Source organism: Chiloscyllium punctatum, chromosome 21 (assembly GCF_047496795.1).
Source record: "Chiloscyllium punctatum isolate Juve2018m chromosome 21, sChiPun1.3, whole genome shotgun sequence".
In the NCBI taxonomy this organism is placed as follows: domain Eukaryota; kingdom Metazoa; phylum Chordata; class Chondrichthyes; order Orectolobiformes; family Hemiscylliidae; genus Chiloscyllium; species Chiloscyllium punctatum.
In genome coordinates this window covers 16979050-17002495 of record NC_092759.1, presented here as the reverse complement: position 1 = coordinate 17002495, position 23446 = coordinate 16979050, and the positions used below count along the sequence as shown (strand labels likewise).

The window sequence follows — 23446 nt, the reverse complement described above, 5'->3', positions numbered from 1 at the left end:
AGATCAAAAAGGGCGACCCTGGAAAAGCACAGGAGGCCAGGCAGCGTCCGAGAAGCAGGAGAGTCAACGTTTCGGGCATAAGCCCTTCATCAGGAATTTCTGAAGGGCTTGGGCAAGCATGGACTTTTGGACTGCTGGAAAATGAGGCTGGAGTAGTAGTAATGGGGAACAAAGAAAAGGTGGAGGAACTGAATAGGTACGTCGCATCAGTTTGTACAGTTCAAGACACCAGCAGGATACCAGAATTTCAAGAGAGTCGGGGCAGATGTGAATGTAGCGGCCATTGCTAAGGAGATGATGCTGGGAAAACTGAAAGGTCTGAAAGTGGATAAATCACCCAGACCAGATGGACTACATACCAGGGTTCTGAAGGAGATGGATGAGGAAATTGTTGAGGCATTGGTGATGATCAATCAGGAATCAGGGAGGGTCCGAGAGGACTGGAAAATGGCTAATGTAATACTGTTTAAGAAGCAATAGAAGCAGAAAACAGGATACCATCGATCAGTTAGCCTTACTACAGTTGCTGGTAAGATTTTAGAGTTCATTGTGAAGAATGAGATTGCAGAGTACTCCAAAGTGCATGATAAAGTAGGGCTGAGTCAGCAATGCTTTGTCAAGAGGAGGTCATGCCTGACAAATTTGCTAGAATTCTTTGAGGAGGTAATGAGCAAGTTAGATTCAGGAGAGCCAGTGGATGTGATCTATTTGGTTTTCCAGAAGGCCTATGACAAGATGCCACAAAGGAGGCTGCTAAATAAGAACCCATGGTGTTAGGAGCAAGGTACTGGCATGGATAGAAGATTGGCTGACTGGCAGAAGGCAGAGATTGAGGATAAAAGGGTCTTTTTCAGGATGGCAGCCCGGTTTTGCAGGGGTCCGTGTTGGGACCACAACTATTTAAGTTAAATGTTAACAATGTGAACAAACAAACTGGGTTGTTACTTGCTTTACAGATGACACAAAGATAGATGGAGGGACAGGTAGCATGGAGAAAGCAGAGGAGGCTCCAAAGGGCTTTGTCAGGCTAGGAGAATGGGCAAAGAAGTGGCAGATGGAGTACAGTGAGGTTATGCATTTTGGTAGGAAGAATAGAGGTGTAGACTATTTTCTAAACAGGAAAGGCTTTGGAAATCTGAAGTACAAAGGAACTCAGAAGTCCTAGTTCAGGATTCTCTCAAGGTTAATATGCAGGTTCAGTTGGCAGTTAGGAAGGCAAATGCAATGTAAGCATTTATTTCAAGAGAGCTAGAATACAAGAGAAGGAAAGTACTGCTGAGACTGTGTGAGGCTCTGGGCAAATCGCTTTTGGAATACTGAGAGCGGTTCTGGGCCCCCTATCTAAGCAAGGATGTGCTGGCCTTGGAGGGGGTCCAGAGGGGATTTGCAAGAATGATCCAGGGGGGTGAAGGGCTTGTCATATGGGGAGCAGTTGAGGTCCCTGATGGAGTTTAGAAGGATTGGTGGGGGGGGGGGGGGGGGGGGGGGGTGGTGGTGGTTTGGAGTCTGATTGAAACTTTTGGAATCCTGAGAGCCCTGGTGTTGGAGTGGAGGTGGGGAAGGTGTTTCTACCAGTCGGACAAACTAGGACCCAAGGGCACAGCCTCAGGGTGAAGGGATGGACTGATATGGGGAAGGAATTTCTTCAGCCGGAGGGCTGTGGAGGCCAAGTCATGGAATGTCTTTATGACAGACATAGGTTCTTGACCGGTAAGGGGGTTCAAGGGTTATGGGGAGAATGGGGCTGAGAAACAATATCTGCCACAATCGAATGCTGGAATAGACTCGATAGGCCAAAGGGCCTATGGAATTATTTCAGGAATTCCGAGCTGGTGAAAGGCAATGCAGCAACTTGCTTTTTCTGTTAAAAAGGGGTGTTTTCTCATGTTAAAAGCTTCCCAAACAGAAGTCGAGTGTAACCCTTCTTCAGGACTGTTCAGGACTTTGGGTTACACCTGAAATGTGGACTTCTCTACCTCCTGACGATGCTTGGCTTGCTGTGTCCTTCCAGCCTCCTGCTTGTCCACCTAAGATTCAGCATCTGCAGTTTCTCGTCCCTGGCCACCAGATGGCAGCTTTGCCTGAACCTCCCCAGCTCACTGAACAACGCCATAGGCTGCCTTTGAGGGGGAGGTAACAAGGGAGAAAATGTGACAAACTCTGTCATTACTTGAATGCCCATCTGTCAAAGTGAAGCTACCAGCTACTGAACGGGAACAGAAAAGTTAGAAAGATAAGACACTGGAGCAAAAGTAGGCCATTCAGCCCAACGAGGCTGTTCTGCCTGTCAATGAGATAGTGGCTAATCCTGAACTCTACCTGCCAAGGCACGTGACTGGGTCGAAAAACTTGGGGACAAGGCAAGGTGGGTTATTTCAGCCTGAACGCGGAAGGAGTTTGTTCAGCCAGAGGGTGAGGAACCTTCGAAATTCTGAGAGTGACAGCCTTTGACATCAAGGAGGAGAAAGTGAGGACTGCAGACGCTGGAGATCAAAGTCGAGGATGTGGTGCAAGTCAGGCAGCATCTGATGGGCAGGAGAATCGACGTCTCGGGCAAAAGCCCTTCATCAGGAATGAGGCTTGTGAGCTGAGAGGGTGGTGAGATAAATGGGAGGGGGTTTGGAGCTGGGGGAGGGGGTTTGGAGCTGGGGGAGGGGGAGGGGGGGTGGTGCGGGGAGGTAGCTGGGAGTGCGATAGAGAGATAGAGTTAGGGGTGATGGTGATAAGTTGGAGAGGAGGGCGGAACGGATAGGTGGGAAGGAAGATGGACAGGTAAACAGGGCGGTGCCGAGTTGGAAGGTTGGATCTCGGATAAGGTTGGGGAGGGGGGGTGAAAAATGTGGAAACTGGTGAAATCCACATTGACGTTGTGTGGTTGGAGAAGCCCAAGGTGGAAGATGAAGCGTTCTTCCGCCAGGCATCGGGGGCTGGAGGAGGCCCAGGACCTGCATATCCTTGGCAGAGTGGTAGGGGAAGTTGAAGTGTTCGGCCACGAGGCGGTGAAGTTGGTTGGTGTGGGTGTCCCAGAGATGTTCTCTGAAGCATCAAGGCTGTGTCTGACAGACTGGCATCAAGGAGCCCGAGAAAAACTGAAGGCAATGGCTGTCAGGGGGCAAGCTCTTGATGGTTGGAGTCATACGTGGGAAGGTGCTCATGAGTGTTGGACGTCAATTATCTCAGCTCCAGGACATCTCTGCAGGAGTTCCTGAGGGTAGTGTCTCAGGCCCGACCATCTTCAGCTGCTTCATCAATGACCTTCCCTCCAGCATAAGGTCAGAAGTGGGGATGTTCGCTGATGATTGCACAATATTCAGCACCATTCACCATTCCTCAGATACTGAAGCAGTCCGTGTCCAAATGCAACAAGATCGGGACAATATCCAGGCTTGGGTTGACAAGTCGCAAGTAACATTTGTACCACACAAACGCCACACTCAGACCATCACCAATAAAACACAATCTAACCACTGCCCCTTGACATTCAATGGTGTTACCATCACTGAATCCCACACTATCAACATTGTGGGGGATACCATTGACCAGAAGCAAACTGGACTCTCCACATGAACACAGCGGCTACAAGAGCAGGTCAGAGGCTGGGAATCCTGCAGCAAGTAACTCCCCTCCTGACTCCCAAAAGCCAGTCCACCATCAACAAGGCACAAGTCAGGAGTGTGAGGGAATACTCCCCACTTGTCGTGCATGGGGGCAGCTCCAACAACACTCAAGAAGCTCGACACCATCCAGGGACAAAGTAGCCCCCCAGTTGATTAGCCCCACGTCCACAAACATACCACTCCCTCCCCCACCAACACTCCGTAGCAGCAGTTTGTACCATCGACAAGATGCACTGCAGCGACTCATTGCAAGTACCATCGACAACACCTTCGGAAGACATGACCTTGACATTGAGGAGAACGAGGGCAGCAGATATAAAGGAACAACAGTCCCTGCAAGTTCCCTTCTTCGCCCCTCTCCAGCCTGACTGGGAAATATATCAGCCGTTCCCCAACAGCATTGCAGGTCTCCCCTGAGTAAACCGACGGCAGCAGTTCAATAGGGCTGCTTGACACCTTTTCTGCAGGGTGAAAAAGCATGGCTAATTAAATGTTGGGTGAAGTGATTCCCACATCCAGTGAATGAATCAAGAGTGAAAAATAACAGTATTCTTAAGTGTGTGATGTTTATGCTGAACGCCCTCTTGTGTTGCTCACAGGATAAAGCTTTAATTGTGGAATTGTCCTACTCCCAGCTGAGCGACAGTAGGGACCAATCACTATGTTTCCTCTGTACTGTCAGCTGATGCAGGCTACCAGCCAAGATGGTTGTATTATCTAGGATGAGTGTCAATATATTTAGACCACATTTGGAACACTGCATTCAATTCCGGTTCACCTGCTACAGGAAGGATGTTGTGAAACTTGAAAAGGTTCAGAAAAGATTTACAAGGATGTTGCCAGGGTTGGAGGGTTTGAGCTACAGGGAGAGGCTGAACAGGCTGGGGCTGTTTTTCCTGGAGCGTCGTAGGCTGAGGGGTGACCTTATAGAGGTTTATAAAATAATGAGGGGCGTGGATAGGATAAATAGGTAAGGTCTTTTCCCTGGGGTCGGGGAGTCCAGAACTAGAGGGGCATAGGTTTAGGGTGAGAGGGGAAAGATAAAAGGGACCTAAGGGGTAACTTTTTCATGCAGAGGGTGGTACGTGTATGGAATGAGTTGCCAGAGGATGTGGTGGAGGCTGGTACAATTACAACATTTAAAAGGCATCTGGATGGGGATATGAAAAGGAAGAGATGAGAGGGATGTGGGCTAAATGCTGGCAGATGGGACTAGATCAATTTATGAAATCTGAACAGCTTGGACAAATTGGACCGAAGGGTCTGTTTCCATGTTGTACAGCTCTATATATAAATGTTCCCTCGGTCTCTCTGCAGTTGGCCAACTGGCACTTGACAAGGTATCGCTGTGACACAATTGAGAACTGAACACTCCCTTCTCCCCAACCCAATGTCCCAGCAATTCACACCCATTCCTGTCGTCTCAACGTGCACAGGAACTGTTGCGCTCCAGGTGTAGACAGGTGCATTTCTGTAGCATCTTTCACGACACGGCAAAACACCCCAGAGGCAATCAAAGGTCTTTTTTGTGAATTGAAGCAACTCCTGCAATGAATGGAGCGGGGCCTCAATGTTTTGAGCACTGCATGATCCCACAACCTGATGACAATTGGCTGAAAGTTTTCCAAATGGCACTGGCAGAGTTGTAGATATTAGGCCCGGGACGCACTGGGGCAGGGGGTGGAGGGGAAACTCTGCTGCTGCCCCTCAGGTTTACATTCTCCCAGCATCAGCGTGGATGACTCCGTGAAGGTGAACTGGATTCTGTCAACGCTTTGTCTCTCTAGTCTTCCAGCAAGTGGAGAGTCACCGTCAATAATTCCTGTCCATTGACTAACTCCCAGTTAATGATTTAAACTCACCCTGCAGCGTCAAATGGATGGGAGTTTAGGGCTCTTGGACAATGGCAGTGTCCCTATCTCTGAGGCAGGATGCCCAGGTTCTAATCCAGACTGCTCCAGAGATGTGTCATAATGTCTCAGAACAGATTGGAGAGAAAATATTTAAAAAGGCAACACCATCAAAAGTAGCTACCTACCCTTCTCAACTATGTATGTCCCATCCACATTATTGGGCATCACTGCAAAATAAATACAAACAAGAGGAAAAAATTCAGAAAAACCAAAAGATCAAAACCAAAACCAACGGAGTTTCAACCCTCTTCTCATAAACACTCAAACTCTGAATCAGTGTGTCTCTCACACACTCTCACTGGGGCACAATCCCTCTCTCTCTCTCACACACACATACACACTCTCTCACTGGGGTACAGTCCCACACACACACTGCCTCTCACTGGGGTACAGTCCCACACACACACTGCCTCTCACTGGGGTACAGTCCCACACCCACACACAGACTCTCACTGGGGTACAGTCCCATAAACACACTGACTCTCACTGGGGTACAGTCCCACAAACACACTGACTCTCACTGGGGTACAGTCCCAAACACACACTGACTCTCACTGGGGTACAGCTCCTACACACACTGACTCTCACTGGGATACAGTCCCACACATACACTGACTCTCACTGGGGTACAGTCCCACACACACACTGACTCTCACTGGGGTACAGCTCCTACACACACACTGCCTCTCACTGGGGTACAGTCCCACACCCACACATAGACTCTCACTGGGGTACAGTCCCACAAACACACTGACTCTCACTGGGGTACAGTCCCAAACACGCGCACACACACTCTCACTGGGGTACAATCCCTCTCTCTCTCTCACACACACATACACACTCTCTCACTGGGGTACAGCTCCTACACACACTGCCTCTCACTGGGGTACAGCTCACACACACACTCACTGGGGTACAGCTCTCACACACACTCACTGACTCCCTCTGGGGTACAGCTCCCACACATACACACTGACTCTCACTAGGGTACAGCTCCTATACACACACACACACACACACTGACTCTCACTAGAGTGCAGCTCTCTCTCACACACACACACACACTGACTCTCACTAGAGTGCAGCTCTCTCTCACACACACACTCACACACACAGACTCTCACTGGGGTACAGCTCTCACACATACACACTGACTCTCACTAGGGTACAGCTCCTATACACACACACACACACTGACTCTCACTAGAGTGGAGCTCTCTCTCACACACACACACACACACACACACACAGACTCTCACTGGGGTACAGCTCTCTCACACACACACTCTCACTGGGATGCAGTCTCAAATATACACACTCACTGGGGTACATTCCGCCCCCCCCCCGCCACATATATACACACACACACACAGAGACTCTCTCACTGGAATATAGTCCCAAACATACACACTCACTGGGGTACATTTCACCTCCCCTACACATATACACACACATACTGACTCTCACTGTGGTACAGACCCACACAAACGCACACTCTCACTCTCACTGGGGTACAGACCCAGACACAGAACAGTCCCACACACACACACATTGACTCTTACTGGGGTACAGTCCCCCCCACACACTGAATCTCACTGGCATACAGACCCACACCATCACAGTGACTCTCACTGGGATTCAGTCCCACACACACACACAGTGACTCTCACTGCGGTACAGTCCCCCCCACACACTGAATCTCACTGGCATACAGACCCACACATACACAGTGACTCTCACTGGGGTACAGTCCCCACACACACACTGAATCTCACTGGCATACAGACCCACACACACACTGACTCTCACTGGGGTACAGTGCCACATACACACACTCACTCTCATTGGGGTACAGTCCCATACACACACTCACTCTTGTTGGGGTACTGTCCAACATGCACACTGACTCTCACTGGGGTACAGTCCCACACACAGACACACTGACTCTCACTCTCACTGGGGTACAGTCCCATACACACTGACCCCCCTTTGCGGGGTAGCTTAGCAACTGTGATTGAGGGATATGGAGGGAAGATAATATCGACAGATGTGGGTGTCTGTATAAAACAGGATTAGGTTGTTGGGTTGCTAATTCCCCTAAATTACCAAAGGAGGGGAGGGACTCGAGAGAGAGAGTTTAGGGACCCCATTCTGTGTGAACACAGACCTTACCTTCAAAATGAGCTGCCATAGGCTGCTTGGTTTTGACCCCAGAATCTGTTGAATGAAGAGAATTGGAAATGATTACCCTCATCAAGTAAATCTACATTTCTGGAATAGTGCGCACCGTTCTGGTCACCGTAGAAAAGGATGTTAATGCGTTGAAAACAGTTCTGAGGAGGTCTATTAGACTAATATTAAAAATGAGCGGATGAGGAAAGCCGAGACAGGCTAGGCCTGTGAACTCTGGCATTTCGAAAATTGGAAGTGACTTCTTTGAAACACAAGATCCTGAGGGCACTTGATCGTGTGGATATGGAGAGAACATTTCCTCTCATGGATCATGGTTTAAACATTCCAGACAGAAGTGAGGAAAATAAATGCCCTCTCTCAAAGGCTTGAGTGTCAAATGGCAGTCAACGCAAAATCTCTCGGTATTTTCAAGGCCGAGGGGAGTCGTTTGTTGGTTACGAAGGGAATGAAAGACTAATCGGGAAAGTGCAGGAACATGGAGCAGATTTTATTTGTCATTTCTACCATATACAGTAAAAACCGAGACAGCGTTACTCCAGGACCAAGGTGCTACATGAACAGCACAAACTACACGATCGTATGCAGGGTGGCATAAGTGCAAAACACGCAAATTACAGTGTCATAAAAGAATGATAATTGATAGATGTTGTTCTAGCAGCAATTTGAGGTCGTGCAAAGAATTTCAGATGGAATAGAGTCCGATCATACAGTGTTAAGGAGCCTGATGGCTTGGGGGGAAGAAAATGTTGCACAGTCAGGCCGTGAGAGAGCGAATGCTCCGATATCTTCTGCCAGATGGCAGGAGGGAGAAGAGTTTGAGTGAGGAGGATGTGGGGTCTTCCACAATGCTCTTAGCCTTTCAGATGCAGTGTGTGGTGTCAATGTCTGTAATGAAGAGAGAGAGACCCCAATGATCTTCTCAGCTGTCCTCACCATCCTCTGTAGAGTCTTATGATCTGAGACGGTGCAATTCCATGGTGCATGTGGGCGGCACAGTGGCACAGTGGTTAGCACTGCTGCCTCACAGCACCAGAGACCCAGGTTCAATTCCCACCTCAGGCAACTGACTGTGTGGAGTTTGCACATTCTCCCCGTGTCTGCATGGGTTTCCTCCGGGTGCTCCGGTTTCCTCCCACAGTCCAAAAATGTGCAGATTAGGTGAATTGGCCACGCTAAATTGTCCATAGTGTTAGGGGCAGGGGTTAAAGTAGGGGAATGGGTCTTGGTGGGTTGCACTTCAGTGGGTCGTTGTGGACTTGTTGGGCTGAAGGGCCTGTTTCCACACTGTAAGTAATCTAATCTAATTCCTGAACCAAGCAACAGCTCAGGGTACTCTCAATGAACCAGGTTAGTCATGAACTGGGGGGTCATGATGTAAGGACATGTGGTTGGACTGAGATGAGGGAGAAATGTCTTCACCCAGAGAGTGGGTGGAATTCTCTAGCACGGACAAGTGAGGTCAAAACATTGAGTGTTTTCAAAGAGAAGTTGGGTATAGTTCTTGGGGATCTAAGGGCAAGGGGGAAAGAAACAGGAACAGGGGTCTGAGGTGGACGATTCCTTGTTCGTTATGCTTGGGTCACGAAGGGTTCAGAGGGAAAGAATATGGACAGACAATGGGCAGGCGACCAGAAAGGCACAGATAAATGATAGCAGGCAAGTGGAAAGGCAGGGGGGGATGAGGAGTTTATATTTTCAGTTGGGGTCCGGAATGGGTTGCTGAAAGGGTCATGGGTAAGGGAGGAAGGTTTGAGAAGAGAATGACTCCAGCTCAGAACGCAAGCAGAAATTTTCGCATCAGGTGACAGAACGCACAGAGTATGACATCCATGCTCCTTTGCACACTTTCTATTCCATGGTCAACCTACCTTAACCTTGGACTGCGGGAGGAAACCAGAGCAGACAGGGCTCTAGAGGGTTACAATGTAGCCAGGATGGAACTGAAGAATGGACTTAGGGAGAGCTAGAAGGGGGTAATGAGAAAGCTTTCGTGGATAGGATTAAGGAAAGCCCTGTGAGGAATGAGAGGATTACCAGAATGAGGGTAGGGCTGATCAGGGATAGTGGAGGGATGGGAGGTTCTGAATGAATACTTTTGCTTCAGTATTCACTACTGAGAGGGACCTTGTCACTCGTGAGGACAGCGTGAAACAGGCTGATACACTCAAACAGGTTGACATTAAGGAGGATGTGCTAAACATTTTGAAAAACAAGGCTAGATCAGTCCCCTGGGCCAGACGGGATATTCTCAAGGCTACTACAGGAAGCGAGGGAAAAGATTGCTGCACCTTTGGCGATGAACTTTGCATTCTCACTGTCCACTGGAGTAATGCCAGATGATTGGAGGTTGGCAAGTGTTATCCCTTGTTCAAGAAAGGGAATAAGGATAATTCTGAGAATTACAGACCAGTCAGTCTTACCTGTGTGATGGGCAAAGTATTGGGAGAGGATTCTGAGAGACAGGATTTATGATTACTTGGAAGACCATAGTTTAATTAGATATAGTCAGCATTGCTTTGTGAAGGGCAAGTCATGCCTCACAAACCTTACTGAATTCTTTGAGGATGTGACAAAACACATTGATGAAGGTAGAGCAGTTGATATGGTGTACATGGATTTTAGCAAGGCATTTGATAAGGTTCCCCATGATAGTCTCATTCAGAAAGTAAGGAGGCAAGGGATACAGTGAAATTTGCTGTCTGGATACAGAATTTGCTGGCCCATAGAAGACAGAGGTGGTGGTTGATGGCAAGTGTTCAGCCTGGAGCTCGGTGACCAGTGGTGTTCTGTAGGGATCTTTTCTGGGTCCTCTGCTCTTTGTGATCTTTATAAGTGACTTGGCTGAAGAAGTGGAAGGATAGTTAGTAAATTTGCCGATGACATGAAGGTTGGTTGAGTAGTGCATAGTGTGGAGGGCTGTTGTAGGTTGGAATGGGACATTGACAGGATGCAGAACTGGGCTGATAAATGGCAGATGGAGTTCAACCTGGAAAAGGGTGAAGTGATTCATTTTGGAAGGTCAAATTTGAATGCAGGATTCTTGGCAGTGCGGAGGAACAGAGGGATCTTGGGGTCCATGCCCATAGATCCTTCAAAGTTGCCACCCAAGTTATGATTTGGAGATGCCGGTGTTGGACTGGGGTGTACCAAGTTAAAAATCACGCAACACCAGTTATAGTCCAACAGGTTTAATTGGAAGCACACTAGCTTTCGGAGCGCCATGCCTTCATCTCCTGAAAGCTAGTGCTTCCAATTAAACCTGTTGGACTATAACCTGGTGTTGTGTGATTTTTAACTTTGGCCACCCAAGTTGATTGGGTTGTTAAGAAGGTGTATGGTGTGTTGGCTTTCTTCAGCAGGGGGATTGAGTTTAAGAGCCGCAAGGTTATGCTGCAGCTCTACAAAGCCCTGGTTAGACCACACTTGGAATATTGTTTTCAGTTCTGGTCTCCTCATTATAGGAAGGATGTGGAAGCTTTAGAGAGGGGGCAGAGGAGATTTACCAGGATGCTGCCTGGACTGGAGGGCATATTTTATGAAGAGAGGTTGATGGAGCCAAGACTTTTCTCATTGGAGTGAAGAAGGGTGAGAGGTGACTTGGTACAGGTGTACAAGATGATAAGAAGCATCGATAGACTGACAGTGAGAGACTGTTTGCCAGGACAGAAATGGCTATCACAAGGGGGCATAATTTTAAGGTGATTGGAGGAAGGTTTAGAAGAGATGTGAGAGGTTGGTTCTTTACACAGAGAGTGGTGGGTGCGTGGAATACATTCCTAGTGGTCGTAGTAGAGTCAAATACATTAGGGATGTTTCAGCGTCTCTTGGATAGGGACATGGATGATAGTAAAATTAAGGGTACGTAAGTTAGTTTTATCCTACAGTAGGATTAAAGGTCAGCACAACATCAAGGGCCGAAGGGCCTGTACTGTGCTGTACTGTTCTATGTTCACCTGGAGGAGACCCACGCAGACAGTGAAAACTCCACACAGTCGCCTGAGAGTGGAATCAAACCCAGGTCCCTGGTGCTGTGGGGCAGCAGTGCTAACCACGGAGCCACCATGCCAGACATGATGGAACCAGTGAGGGTTTTTTCATGACGATTGCGAGACTGGGATTCTACGTTTAAATTTGCCCTGTTGTTTGTTTTCGTTTCCAGGCCATTTACTCATCGAGGCCCGAAATCTCATTGAGATAATCTCACGCCACTCAATGTCATTGACTGGTGTACCTGACCCAATGGTGGCCATTTTGGGTGCCACCTCTCCCTGTGCCGCACTGCTGCTGGGGGCGGGGGGGGGGTTGCTGCACAAGGAAACCCCTCCCCCCCCCACCCACCTCAGTGTGAGGTGAGACTGCCCACCTCAGTGTACTCACTCAAGGGGCTACCCCTGAAGCGCTCTCTTGGTCGGCTACGATACGCCAGCACTCCCCAACTCCCAGCCAAGACAGAGAAACCTGGCAACTCCCTGCACCCAACTTGGAATAAATTCGGAGCTTCTTTCAAAGAGCTAGCACGGGCACGAGGAGCCGAAAGGCCTTGCTGTGCAATTCTGAAAGGGAGACACCACCTCCTTACCTCTCCGTCGCTCCCTCCTTATCCGTGTCAATGCCTTGCTCTCCAGCAGCCCCTGCAGGAAGCTCAACCTCACTGCGGGACTCCCCACTTCCTGTGGCAGGTCCGAGCGGACATTCGCAAGCGACATTGACACATCGCCCTGAAGGAGAAAGCAGAGCAGAGCAGAGTGGGCACAGTTGGCACTGAGCATTAAGACAACCCAACTCGAGACATCAGACCCACCACTGTCTGACCCTGCCAGCCCCACACCAGACGGCCGTATTGGGTATTAAACTCCAATCAAACCAAAGTTCAGAAACCATGCACACAGCTCAAAGACTGACAGCTCACCACCACTTACCCCAGACCCAATGTCTAACTACAAATAGCTTCAGATGGTGCTTAATTCCTTCCTTGTGTTCTTTAGTGTTAACGGGAACGTTCAAAATATCTTCCACTAATACATTTGTTTAACTCCTCTGCCATTTTCTTGTACCCCAAAACCATCTCCTCAGATTCATTTTCTTCCCTATTGTCCAAAACTTTCTCAATGTTGTTGCACTGTGCATCCTTGTGTTATCTTTCTCAGCTCTTCCTAAGCATAACAAAAAGCAGGAGACCATTCAGCCCTTCAGGTCTACTCCAGCATTCTAGTTAATTACGGATAATTTTCTACTGGTACGGCCACACTTGGAGCATTGTGTACAGTTCTGGTCACTGCATTATAAGAAGGATGTGGAAGCTTTGGAAAGGGTGTAGAGGAGATTTACTAGGGTGTTGCCTGGTATGGAAGGAATGTCTTACGAGGAAAGGCTGAGGGCCTTGAAGCTGTTCTCATTCGAGAGAAGAAGGTTGAGAGGTGACTTAATAGGGACATACAAGATAATCAGAGGGTTAGATAGGGTGAACAGGGAGAGCCTTTTTCCAAATATGGGGACAGCAAACACAAGGGGACACAACTTTAAAGTGAGGGGAGAGACGTATAAGACAGATGTCAGAGCTAGTTTCTTTACTCAGAGAGTAGTAAGGGTATGGAATGCTTTGCCTGCAATGGTAGTAGATTCGCCAAGTTTAAGTGCATTTAAGTTGTCATTGGACAGGCATATGGACGTACATGGAGTAGTGTAGGTGGGATGGGCTTCAGATTAGTATGACAGGGCGGCGCAACATCGAGGGCTGAAGGGCCTGTACTGCGCTGTAATGTTCTATGTTCTATGTACTTCAATCCCGGGCTCAGAGCTCATAAATCTGTCAATCGCAGTCTTGCTTATGTTTCAACAATAGGACAGATGTTCTTCTCTGAGATAGATAATTTGAAAGATTCACAATCCCGTGATTGAAAAAGTTTGTCACTGACCCTTCATTCTGCGACTGTGATCCTTCTTGCTCTAAACTTTCCAGGCAGAAGGAAACAGCCTTAAGTGAATTGGCTGAGAGCCCAGGATTCCATTAGTCTGTTGAAACAGCTGACAGGGAAACTTCGCTTGATAGACGGCTTTTCCTCATCAAATGATTGTGCAATGTTTACTTACACGAGGTGTGGGAAAAGATCTGCCACCCTACCTACCCATATAGCAGGCCCACACCGAACACAGGAAAGCAAACTTGGCCAGACTATACCAGAAACACCCAGAATGCCTCAGCAATGACCAAGCAGGCTGACAAGTGAAACCAGACAGCACTCGCAGACACGGGAATACACTTCCCAACACCCACTAACAATGCCAGATCAACACAGCCGTCCCAGGGCAGTCTCATAACCCAGCAATACCAAAGCCACACAAAGAACAGGTCAGACAGAGGGGCACCACCAAAGACCTCACTCCCAGGACAGGACAATGGAAACACCTTACTGGTTCAAAAGAGATATTCTCACCGACCTACAAAAGAGAATGGGACTCTCCTGATCCCATTGAGACTGTTGGGATGTTACGTTGCATCGAGAATCAGGACATTGTTCCAATAACTGATTTCCAATTGTCACCATTGTCACCAATGGATTACTCCATTTCAAATACATTGTATCTTTCCCCATTTTAATTAACCTTCTTGTACAAGATGATTATAAAACCTGGCTTCTTCCTCAGCTCGAGGAAGAGAACCCTTAATCTACCTGCACAGACCGTCAGTTCTGGGTCAGCCTCGTCAATTTCTCTTCCAGCGATATTGCTTGTAATAAACAACTTGTCAATTTCACCCGATCTGGTTTGTGTGATCTCGGCTTTATTGGGCTAATTTCTCCGACACGAGGTCTATCAGATTGGAAGTTTTATGAGGCTGCAGTAAAAGCTGATTTTGTTTCAGAAAGTCATGACTAAACTATTTGATTTAAAACTTTCACATACACGACACTGAACCCTCCAGGGTTCACTGGTTCTGTACAGAGTCGACAGTGGGTGAATGGACATGGGGGCACCACTGATTGGCATGGAGCATATATGGGACTTGGTGGCTAGAGGGATAGTGGGAGATATGATTAGCTTTGGGGTGCGGGGGGGGAGTTGGCATGGGCAGTGAAAGTAGGAGATCCAATGGGAGGAAGGATGTTATCCAATCTATGTTTTCATTACAACTGAGAACAAGTTGGATCTTTTAACCATCCCATTTCCCGACCAACAGCCCTTGGCCATCTCCGAACTGATTTCAGTGGGTTGCAGGTCTGACTCCCATTAGCAACCCACCTCTCCTGGATAGGCCTGAAGAGGGCAGGTCAAGCTGGGGAAATTCCAAACTCCCACCATCTACCCCTCGGATGCCAGCCTATCCACTATCGACAAGACACGTGTCAGGAGTGAGAGGGAATACTCCCCACTCGCCCTGGATAGCTGCACTCGAGAAGCTCCACACCATCCAAGGACAAAGCAGCCCCCTGCTTGATTGGCACCAAATCCACAAACATCCCCTCCCTCCCCCACTGACACTCATAGGAGCAGTGTGTACCAAGATGCACTGCAGCAATTCACCAAAGACCCTCAGACAGCACCTTCCAAACCCACAACCACTTTCATCTAGAAAAACAATGGGCAGCAGATACATGGGAACACCACCCCCTTGCAAGTTGCCATCCAAGCTGCTCACCATCCTGACTTGGAAATATATTACTGTTCCTTCACTGTCGCTGGGTCAAAACCCTGGTACTCCCTCCCTAAGGAACATTGTGGGTCTACCCTACAGCACATGGACTGCAGTGGTTCAAGAAGGCAGCTCAGTCTCACCTTCTCAAGGGGGCAACTAGGGACGGTCAGGCAATAAATGTTGGTCAGCCACGTCCCACAAAAATGAATAATTTTTTAAAAATCCAGATCTCAGAATCAGAACAGAGACTGCATTGTGAACATAGGGCCCTCTTTATTTTCTTCCAGACTCCCTCTGCTGGTATATCAGCATATGGCAGCCTTAAGTGGACAAACACTCCATGCACTTTTCAAATCACCAGTGTCCAGGGGTGAAGAAGTATCCCACAATCAACATCACTAAAACCACAATAGAGAGAGGAGAGAGAGAGAGATGGAATGAGAGTGAGAGGCAGAGATTTGGGAAGGGAATTCCAGAACGATTCAGCACAGGAAGCTGAGGAGTCTCGTTCAGATCCTATCAGGCTGGCTGCAGATTTTCACAGAAGGTTGTAGGTTAATGTTTGCAATGGGAAAATATACTCCTTCAACTGTGCCCGGGGAAAGTAATAAACCCTTCCTATCGGAGCTAACAAACAGTTGCGAAGAGGAAACAAGAGGGATTACAGGAATGCGTGCTGTGTGACTGAATGTCCGGATATCAATGTATTAATAGCTTGCCTCCCAGGTACGAACAGCTGGGGATTATCGGTGGTATCAGTATATTACAGCTCTTCCAGAAATTCAGAGATAGGAAGCTAGATCATTCAAGTTTTCTTCTTTCTCAGCTTAGATACAGAGTGAAGCTCCCTCTACTGTGTCTCCATCAAACCCCTCCCAGGACAGGGACAGCACCAGGGTTAGATACAGAGTAAAGCTTCCTCTACATTAAACACTCCCAGGACAGGAAGATAGATTCATATAATCGCTAGAGTGTGAAAACAGACCATTCAACCCATCGAATCCACATCAACCCTCCCACTGCACCACCCGATCCTGTAAGATTGTATTTCCCACAGTCAATCAACCCTAACCTGCACATCCCTGGGCACTATGGGACAATTTAGCACGGCCAATCCACCCTAACCTGCACATCCCTGGGCACTATGGGACAATTTAGCACGGCCAATCCACCCTAACCTGCACATCCCTGGGCACTATGGGACAATTTAGCACGGCCAATCCACCCTAACCTGCACATCCCTGGGCACTATGGGACAATTTAGCACGGCCAATCCACCCTAACCTACACATCCCTGGGCACTATGGGACAATTTAGCATGGCCAATCCACCTAAGGAACATTGGAACATTACAACTAAGGAACATCTTTGTGACTGTGGGAGGAAACCAGAGCATCCAGAGGAAACCCACACGGACACAAAGAGAATGTGCAAACTCCACACAGATAGTTGCCCGAGGCCGGAACTGAACCTGGGTGGAAGTGAACCTGGGTCTCTGGCACCGTGAGGCAGCAGTGCTGACCACTGAGCCACCGTGCCGCCCCTACTCTTTACAGAATAAAGCTCCATCTAGTTTCCCCATCAAACACTCCCAGGGCGGGGCAGCACGCGGTTAGATACAGAGTAAAGCTCCCTCTACACTGTCCCCCCATCCCAGGGCAGAGATAGCACAGGGTTAGATTCAGAGTAAAGCTCCCTCTACACTGTCCCCTATCCCAGGACAGGGTCAGCCCGGGGCTAGGTACAGTGTAAAGCTGCCTTACACTGTCCCCCATCAAACACTCCCCAGGACAGGGACAGCATGGGGTTAGATACAAAGTAAAGCTCACTCTATACTGTCCCCCCATCCCAGGACAGGGACAGCGCAGGGTTAGATACAGAGTAAGGCTCCCTCTATACTGTTCCACCCATCCCAGGACAGGGACAGCACAGGGTTAGGTACAGTGTAAAGCTCCCTCTACACCCATTTGGATAAAGTATTCTAACCTCTGTTCCATAGTGAGGTGGTCACACATGGAAATGTTGAAGGTTTTTTCAGGTGGATAGGAACGCCCTAGAAACTGATGATGATCCCAAATTGCATTGTCCGGACTGGCACCAATTCCCAGCTCACACCATCTCTCCCTGTGCCTGCCCACTGACCCCAATAGGCTTGACTCAGTCACCTTTCCAAGATCTTCACCTCTCGCGTATCACCAGAGCCTCCCCTAGCCCTGCAATCATCCAAAGCTTTTTATTTCACAAAAAAAAACTAAAGGTTTACAGGTTCTGGAAATCTGAAACAAGAACAAGAATTGCTGGAGAAACTTAGCAGGTTCTGACAGCACTTGTGGAGGGAGAGACTGGCAAGCATATTGATGTTCTTCTGTGTCCCTTGTTCCTATTGCTTTAATCTCATCCCATTCAGGGCTTCAGTTGCCTGGGACCCTATGCTCTGAATTTGCTCCCCTAAACCACTCAGCTGAACTCTATCCTGATCCTTTGTGGTGCTTTTTAAATGCTAAACTCTTTGGCTCCCAGATTTGATCGCAATATCCCCTTGCGTAGTTTGGCGTTAAATATAGTTTGGGTGAAGGGACTCAGGCCCTACAATGATGTTAAAAGGCACTTGTAAACACAAGACCTGAAATAAAACAGATTTCGAGGAGCTCGGCCGGTTCATGTCGGACAACAGGAAGAATGTGAGAGGAAATGGGAGAGGGAGAGAAAGACAGAGAGAGTGAGAGAGACAGAGGTATGTAATCCCTAGAGACGTCAATTTAAAGAGAAACCTGACACAGGCTGGAGGTCAAAGGAAGGAGAAAATAACTTAGCAACTCACAAAGGATGCGCTTTGACAGAGGTGGAGTTATGTCTTAACACAATTTACGACACTCTTCCTGTCTTGTCCTGTCAGATTCCAATGGGGGACCCATTCTGGCACAGTTTATCCTTGTTGTGTGTCATGGTTGCTAAGGCAACTGACTACTACCAGCTGCCAAATCCCACAACTTGCTCTTTTTTTTCCCTTCTTTGCAACCTTGAAATGTGGTTTTCAGACAACGACGTGTTATCAAGGCGGTTTTCAGGAGCTGCCTTGGAGCAGACGCAGCCCCACATTTCCCCACTTCAGCCTTCCCTCCCACAAGCCTAGAAACATTCCTGCATTTTGCGAGCCAGGGGTGTAGGAGTTCTCCCCACCCAGCCAGGGGGGACCGAGTTGCAGCTGCAGTATCCAGAGAATTCAGGGCGTTTGCTGTTCCAGAGCCTAACAGGCCTCCAATTGCATTCTGGGAGCCGAAAAAAGATGGCATGAAATCCACAGGCCATTCAGCCCATCATGCCTGCACCAACTCCGCCATCTCATCCGGATTTATTACCTCGTGCCAATCTCCTACCTCTTCCCTACACACCATGACTACTCAACAAAGGATCCAATAAAAAGAACCATGGATGCCGAAAATCGGAAATCGCTGGAAAAAGCTAAGCAGGTCTGGCAGCATCTGTGGAGAAAAAAATCAACGTCTCAGGTTGAGTGACCCTTCATCAGAACTGATGGTAGCTGGGAAAAGGTTGGATGGATTTTAGTTTGCAGAAGGTAGAGAGTAAGTAGTAAATGATAAGTGGGGATAGAGTCCACACAGAGAGAACAGTTGGATGGACAAAGAAGTGGATATGATCAGGTTTGGAGGCTGACTAGTTGCTGATGGGGACTGTTAGTGGGTTGCGTGTAATGGCAGACTGTGTAATAACAAGTAGACAGGCAGGAGGCTGGAAGAACACAGGCAAGCCAGCCAGCATCAGGAGGTGGAGAAAGTGCCTCAAACCCTGAAGTTATTGAACTCTGTATTGAGTCCTGAAGGCTGCAGGGTTCCCAAGCAGAAAGTGTGGTGCTTTTGCTGAGCTTTGCTGGAGCACTGCAGCAAGCCTGAGACAGAGGCGTTGGCCAGGGAACACGGTGAAGGCGGGGGGCGGGGTTGACATTGAAGAATCCAATATTCCTCTTGAGCTAAAGCCTTGCGATGGCTTGCTTTCGAGAGCATTGAAAGAACGGACTTGGAATTCCCCTCAACTTTTCTTGTAAAATAATAACATGCAGAATCAGACACAAGTGCAGCCGAAACATATCCTCTCACACTCATCAGGACACGTCTGCAAGAGTACCAAATCTCATAGAGAATAACAACTTATAGCACACAGGAAGGGAGGCAGCTGATTGGCCAGCTGTCTGTCCTAATGAGTTTAGGACCGAAAGCTTTGAGGGTCTTTCAGCAGGACTGACTATCGGTTTGACCTCCCTCATCTATAAATCCTGATCGGAAGAAAGAATGCTGACAGGTGCGACAGTAAGGAAGCAAGTGCTGGATTTGCTTCATATTTTTTATCAGTTAGCTGATAAGAGGATGTTTGATATGTGGCATTCACACCTTCCTGGCCAACACTGCTGGCTTACATAAAGGCATTGCAAATCCAGGAGCCAATTTTAAAATTCTCAACCTTGTCTTCCAACCAGAAGCCTTTCCTCTCTCTGTAACCTCCTCCTGTTCATACAGCCCTGAGAATTCTACCTCGCTCACCTTCTGGCCTCTTAGCCAACCCTGATTTACATTGTTTCGCGTTGCCTCTGCCCTTCCTATCCTCTCTCTATACTCTCGATCACTCCCTTTTCCTTCCGATCACTTCTTGAAATCAAACTCTACAATCAAGGCATTTGTTATCTACCTTGATATCTCCTTACGCAGTCAAATTCTGCTTTAATTATCACATGCCTCAATCCATTTTACGACTTTAGAGGCACCACCTAAATGCACATTACCTCCGATGGACCAACCTGCCCCCTTGTTGAAAACCTCTTGAAAGAAATCTGTGCATTTAGCACCTCCCTCAACCTCTCTCCTCAAGCTCTTTCGAATTGGCTCCCTTTAGCACATTATACTCATCACAACATATATTACAAAACCATACCTGATTATGTACCTTCTACCTTGATGCTTAAGTTTACCCTTTAACCTTGATAATCGTATGCCAACTACATACTGGGCACTGGTACAGGAGGTGAAGTCACATGGTGTCCAGGGTGAGTTGGCACAATGGATACAGGACTGGTGTAATCATTGGAGACAGAGGGTAGCGGTGGAAGTATGCTTTTCAGAATGGAGTGTTGTGACTAGCAGTGTTCCACAGGGATCAGTGCTGGGACCTCTGATGTTCATGGTCTACGTAAATGACTTGGGGGGAAAATGTGACTGGTCTAATTAGTAAGTTTGTGGATGATACAAAGATTGGTGGAGTTGTGAATAGTGAGGTGCGTTGTTAGAGCAGATACAGCAGGATATAGATCAGTTAGAGGCATGGGCAGAAAAATGGCAGATGGAGAGGTGATGCATTTTGGAAGATCAAGTGGAAATTATAGCATGAATGGCAGAACCCTTGGGCGCTTTGATATGCAGGGGGATCTGGGTCCACAGATCACTGAAGGTGGCACTACAGGTAGGTAAGGTAGTAAAGAAAAACAGTCTATGGCGTGCTTGCTTCATTGGAAAGGGCATTGAGTACAAGGATAGAGAAGCAATGCTGCAGCTTTACAGAACTTTAGTTAGGCCACACTTGGAAGATTGCGTACAGTTCCATTCATCACATGACCAGAAGGATGTGGATGCTTCAAGAGGGTGTAGAAAAGGCTTACCTGGATGTTGCCTGGTATGGGGGGATTTTAGCTACGAAGAAAGATTGGATAGACTGGGTTTGTTTTCACTGGAACGCAGGAGGTGGAGGGGCGACCAGGTAGAAGTTTATAAGATTGTGAACGGTGTGGATAGAGTGGAAAGAGGCTTTTTCCCAGGGTGGAGGGTCAGTTACTAGGGGCCACAGATTCAAGGTGTGGGGGGGTGGGGGGACGTTTAAAAGAGATGGAGGCTGGTACAATTGCAACATTTAAGAGGCATTTGGATGGGTATATGAATAGGAAGGGTTTGGAGGGATATGGGCCGGGTGCTGGCAGGTGGGACTAGATTGGGTTGGGATATCTGGTCGGCATGGACGGGTTGGACCGAAGGGTCTGTTTCCGTGCTGCACATCTCTATGACTCTATGACTGTATGTGCGAGGCAAGTTTTTCACACAAAGGGTGTTGAGTGCCTGGAACGTGTTGCTAGAGGAGGTGGTGGAAGCAGACACAATAGCAGCATTCAAGAAGCACCAAGGTGAATACATGAACGGGAAGGGAATAGAGGGATACAGATCCCGTAAGTGAAGACATTTTTTTAGTATAGAAGGGCAAAATGTGTCAGTTTAAGCTTGAAGGACCGAAGGGCCTGTTCCTATGCTGTACTGTTCTTTGTTAATGAAGTATGAACACTTGGAAAGTGAGGATGCTGGGTAACAGATGTGTGCACTGTACATGTTGGAAATGAACTGATGATGAAGAAAAGTATTTGCGTCTTGTTTTATACTTGTACAACTGGCTTGTGAGGAGCTTAAGATAGCTTTCCATTTCTAGTGAAAAATAACATGCCCCTTTTCATCCTGTTCTGTAACCTCTCACCACCTCCCCTCCCCCCCCCCCCCCCCCCCCCCCCCCAACCCACCCAGTAATATGCTGGTCAGTTTAAACAGGACCACTTCCGTTATGTTGGTATCCTTCCCAATCTGGATGCTCAGAACCACTCATTACCCTCCAACAGATGCTTTTTGTTTAAGTACAGGTTTGTCTTGACCTTTAACCCAGATCTTGAAATGGTTCGGTCCTGAGGACACATCTGAACGCGTTGGGGCAATCTGACCAGATGTTTGAAACAGCTGGGAGGATTGGAGACAAGTGATTTCCTCTGGTGTTGCAAATTAGACTCAAAGGGAACTAAATCTCGACATTCCAGCCAAGCTGATCAGGGGGGAGGTGATGCTAAGGGAACACTTCCTCACACTAACAAGAGTGGAAATATAAGTTTCTTTTGCCCTACACATCTCCCTGTCCCCAAAATAAAATCTATGGCTTTCTTTTCACTCTTTGTTGCCCGTCTCTAATTGTCCGATGGAGAAGCTGCCTTCTTGAGCCGCTGCACTCCTGTGTGGTGTAGGGACACCCACGCAGCACCATTAGCGAGGGAGCTCCAAGAAGGAATAACTGATATATTTCCAAGTCAGGATGGGCAGTGGCTTGGAGGGGAACCTGCAGGAGGGCAGTGTTCCCATGTCACCTACCCTTGTCCTTCGAGATGGTGAAGGTTGTGGGTTTGGAAGGTGCTGTCTGAGGATCTTGCAGATGGGTACACACTGCTGTGACTGAGGGTCAGGGGTAGAGGGAGCAAACTGTTGGTGTGACAGCTTTAAACGGTTTGTAGATACCAAAATCGACGAGACCCTAACCTTCACAGGTTAGAGGAACCTTGATTATCCGAATGTCGATTTTCCAAATAAAATACTCCCACCCGTCTTGTTCAGATAATTGAGGTTCCTCTGCACAATGTTAACACAACACACAAACCCTTGTGAGTTGCTGTAGCACATTATGTAAACTGAACACACAATTATCACAGCACCAGCAGTGGCCCCAAGAGAATGTTTAAGTTGGTGGATGAAGTGGGGAGTGTGGTTGAACAGAGACCAAGGGGTTCGTTGAAAGTGCCATCACGGGTAGACAGGGTAGTGAAGTAAGTGTTTAGCACACTTGCCTTGATCAGTCAGTGCATGGAATATAGGAGTTGGGAGGTTATGTTGCAGCTGTACAGGGACATTGGGTAGGTCACATTTGAAACATGGCACTCAATTTTGGTCACCTATCGATAGAAAAAATATAACTAAATTGGAAAGGGTGCAGAAAAGTTTTACTGGATGATGCTGGGACTAGGGGGGTTGAGTTATGGGGAAGAGGCTGAGACTTTTTTCTCTTGGAGCGTAGGTGGTTGAAGGGTGAATCTGAAGTTTATAAAATCATGAGGGGCATAGATAAGGTGAATAGGAAAGGACTTTTCTCCAAGGTAGGGGAATGGGGGGTGGGGGAGGGGGTGTTCAAAACTGGAGGGCACTGGCTTAAGGTGAGAGGGGAAAGATTTAAGAGGGGCAACCTTTTTACACTTAGAAGGTAGTTCGTGGGTGGAATGAACTGCCAGAGGA

At 48.0% G+C, this 23446-nt stretch overlaps 1 protein-coding gene across 1 annotated transcript in view; it reads right to left on the bottom strand.

The window, feature by feature from the left end:
* Positions 1-23446, bottom strand: part of tnfsf12 (TNF superfamily member 12) — a 48505-nt gene that overhangs the window by 9730 nt on the left and 15329 nt on the right. Inside the window, exons 2-4 of the mRNA XM_072591611.1 lie at positions 12303-12441; positions 7703-7747; positions 5656-5697 (exon numbers count right to left, since the gene is read on the bottom strand). Of these exons, the coding sequence (XP_072447712.1) occupies positions 5656-5697; positions 7703-7747; positions 12303-12441 (226 nt within the window). The remainder of the gene's footprint in view (positions 1-5655; positions 5698-7702; positions 7748-12302; positions 12442-23446) is intronic.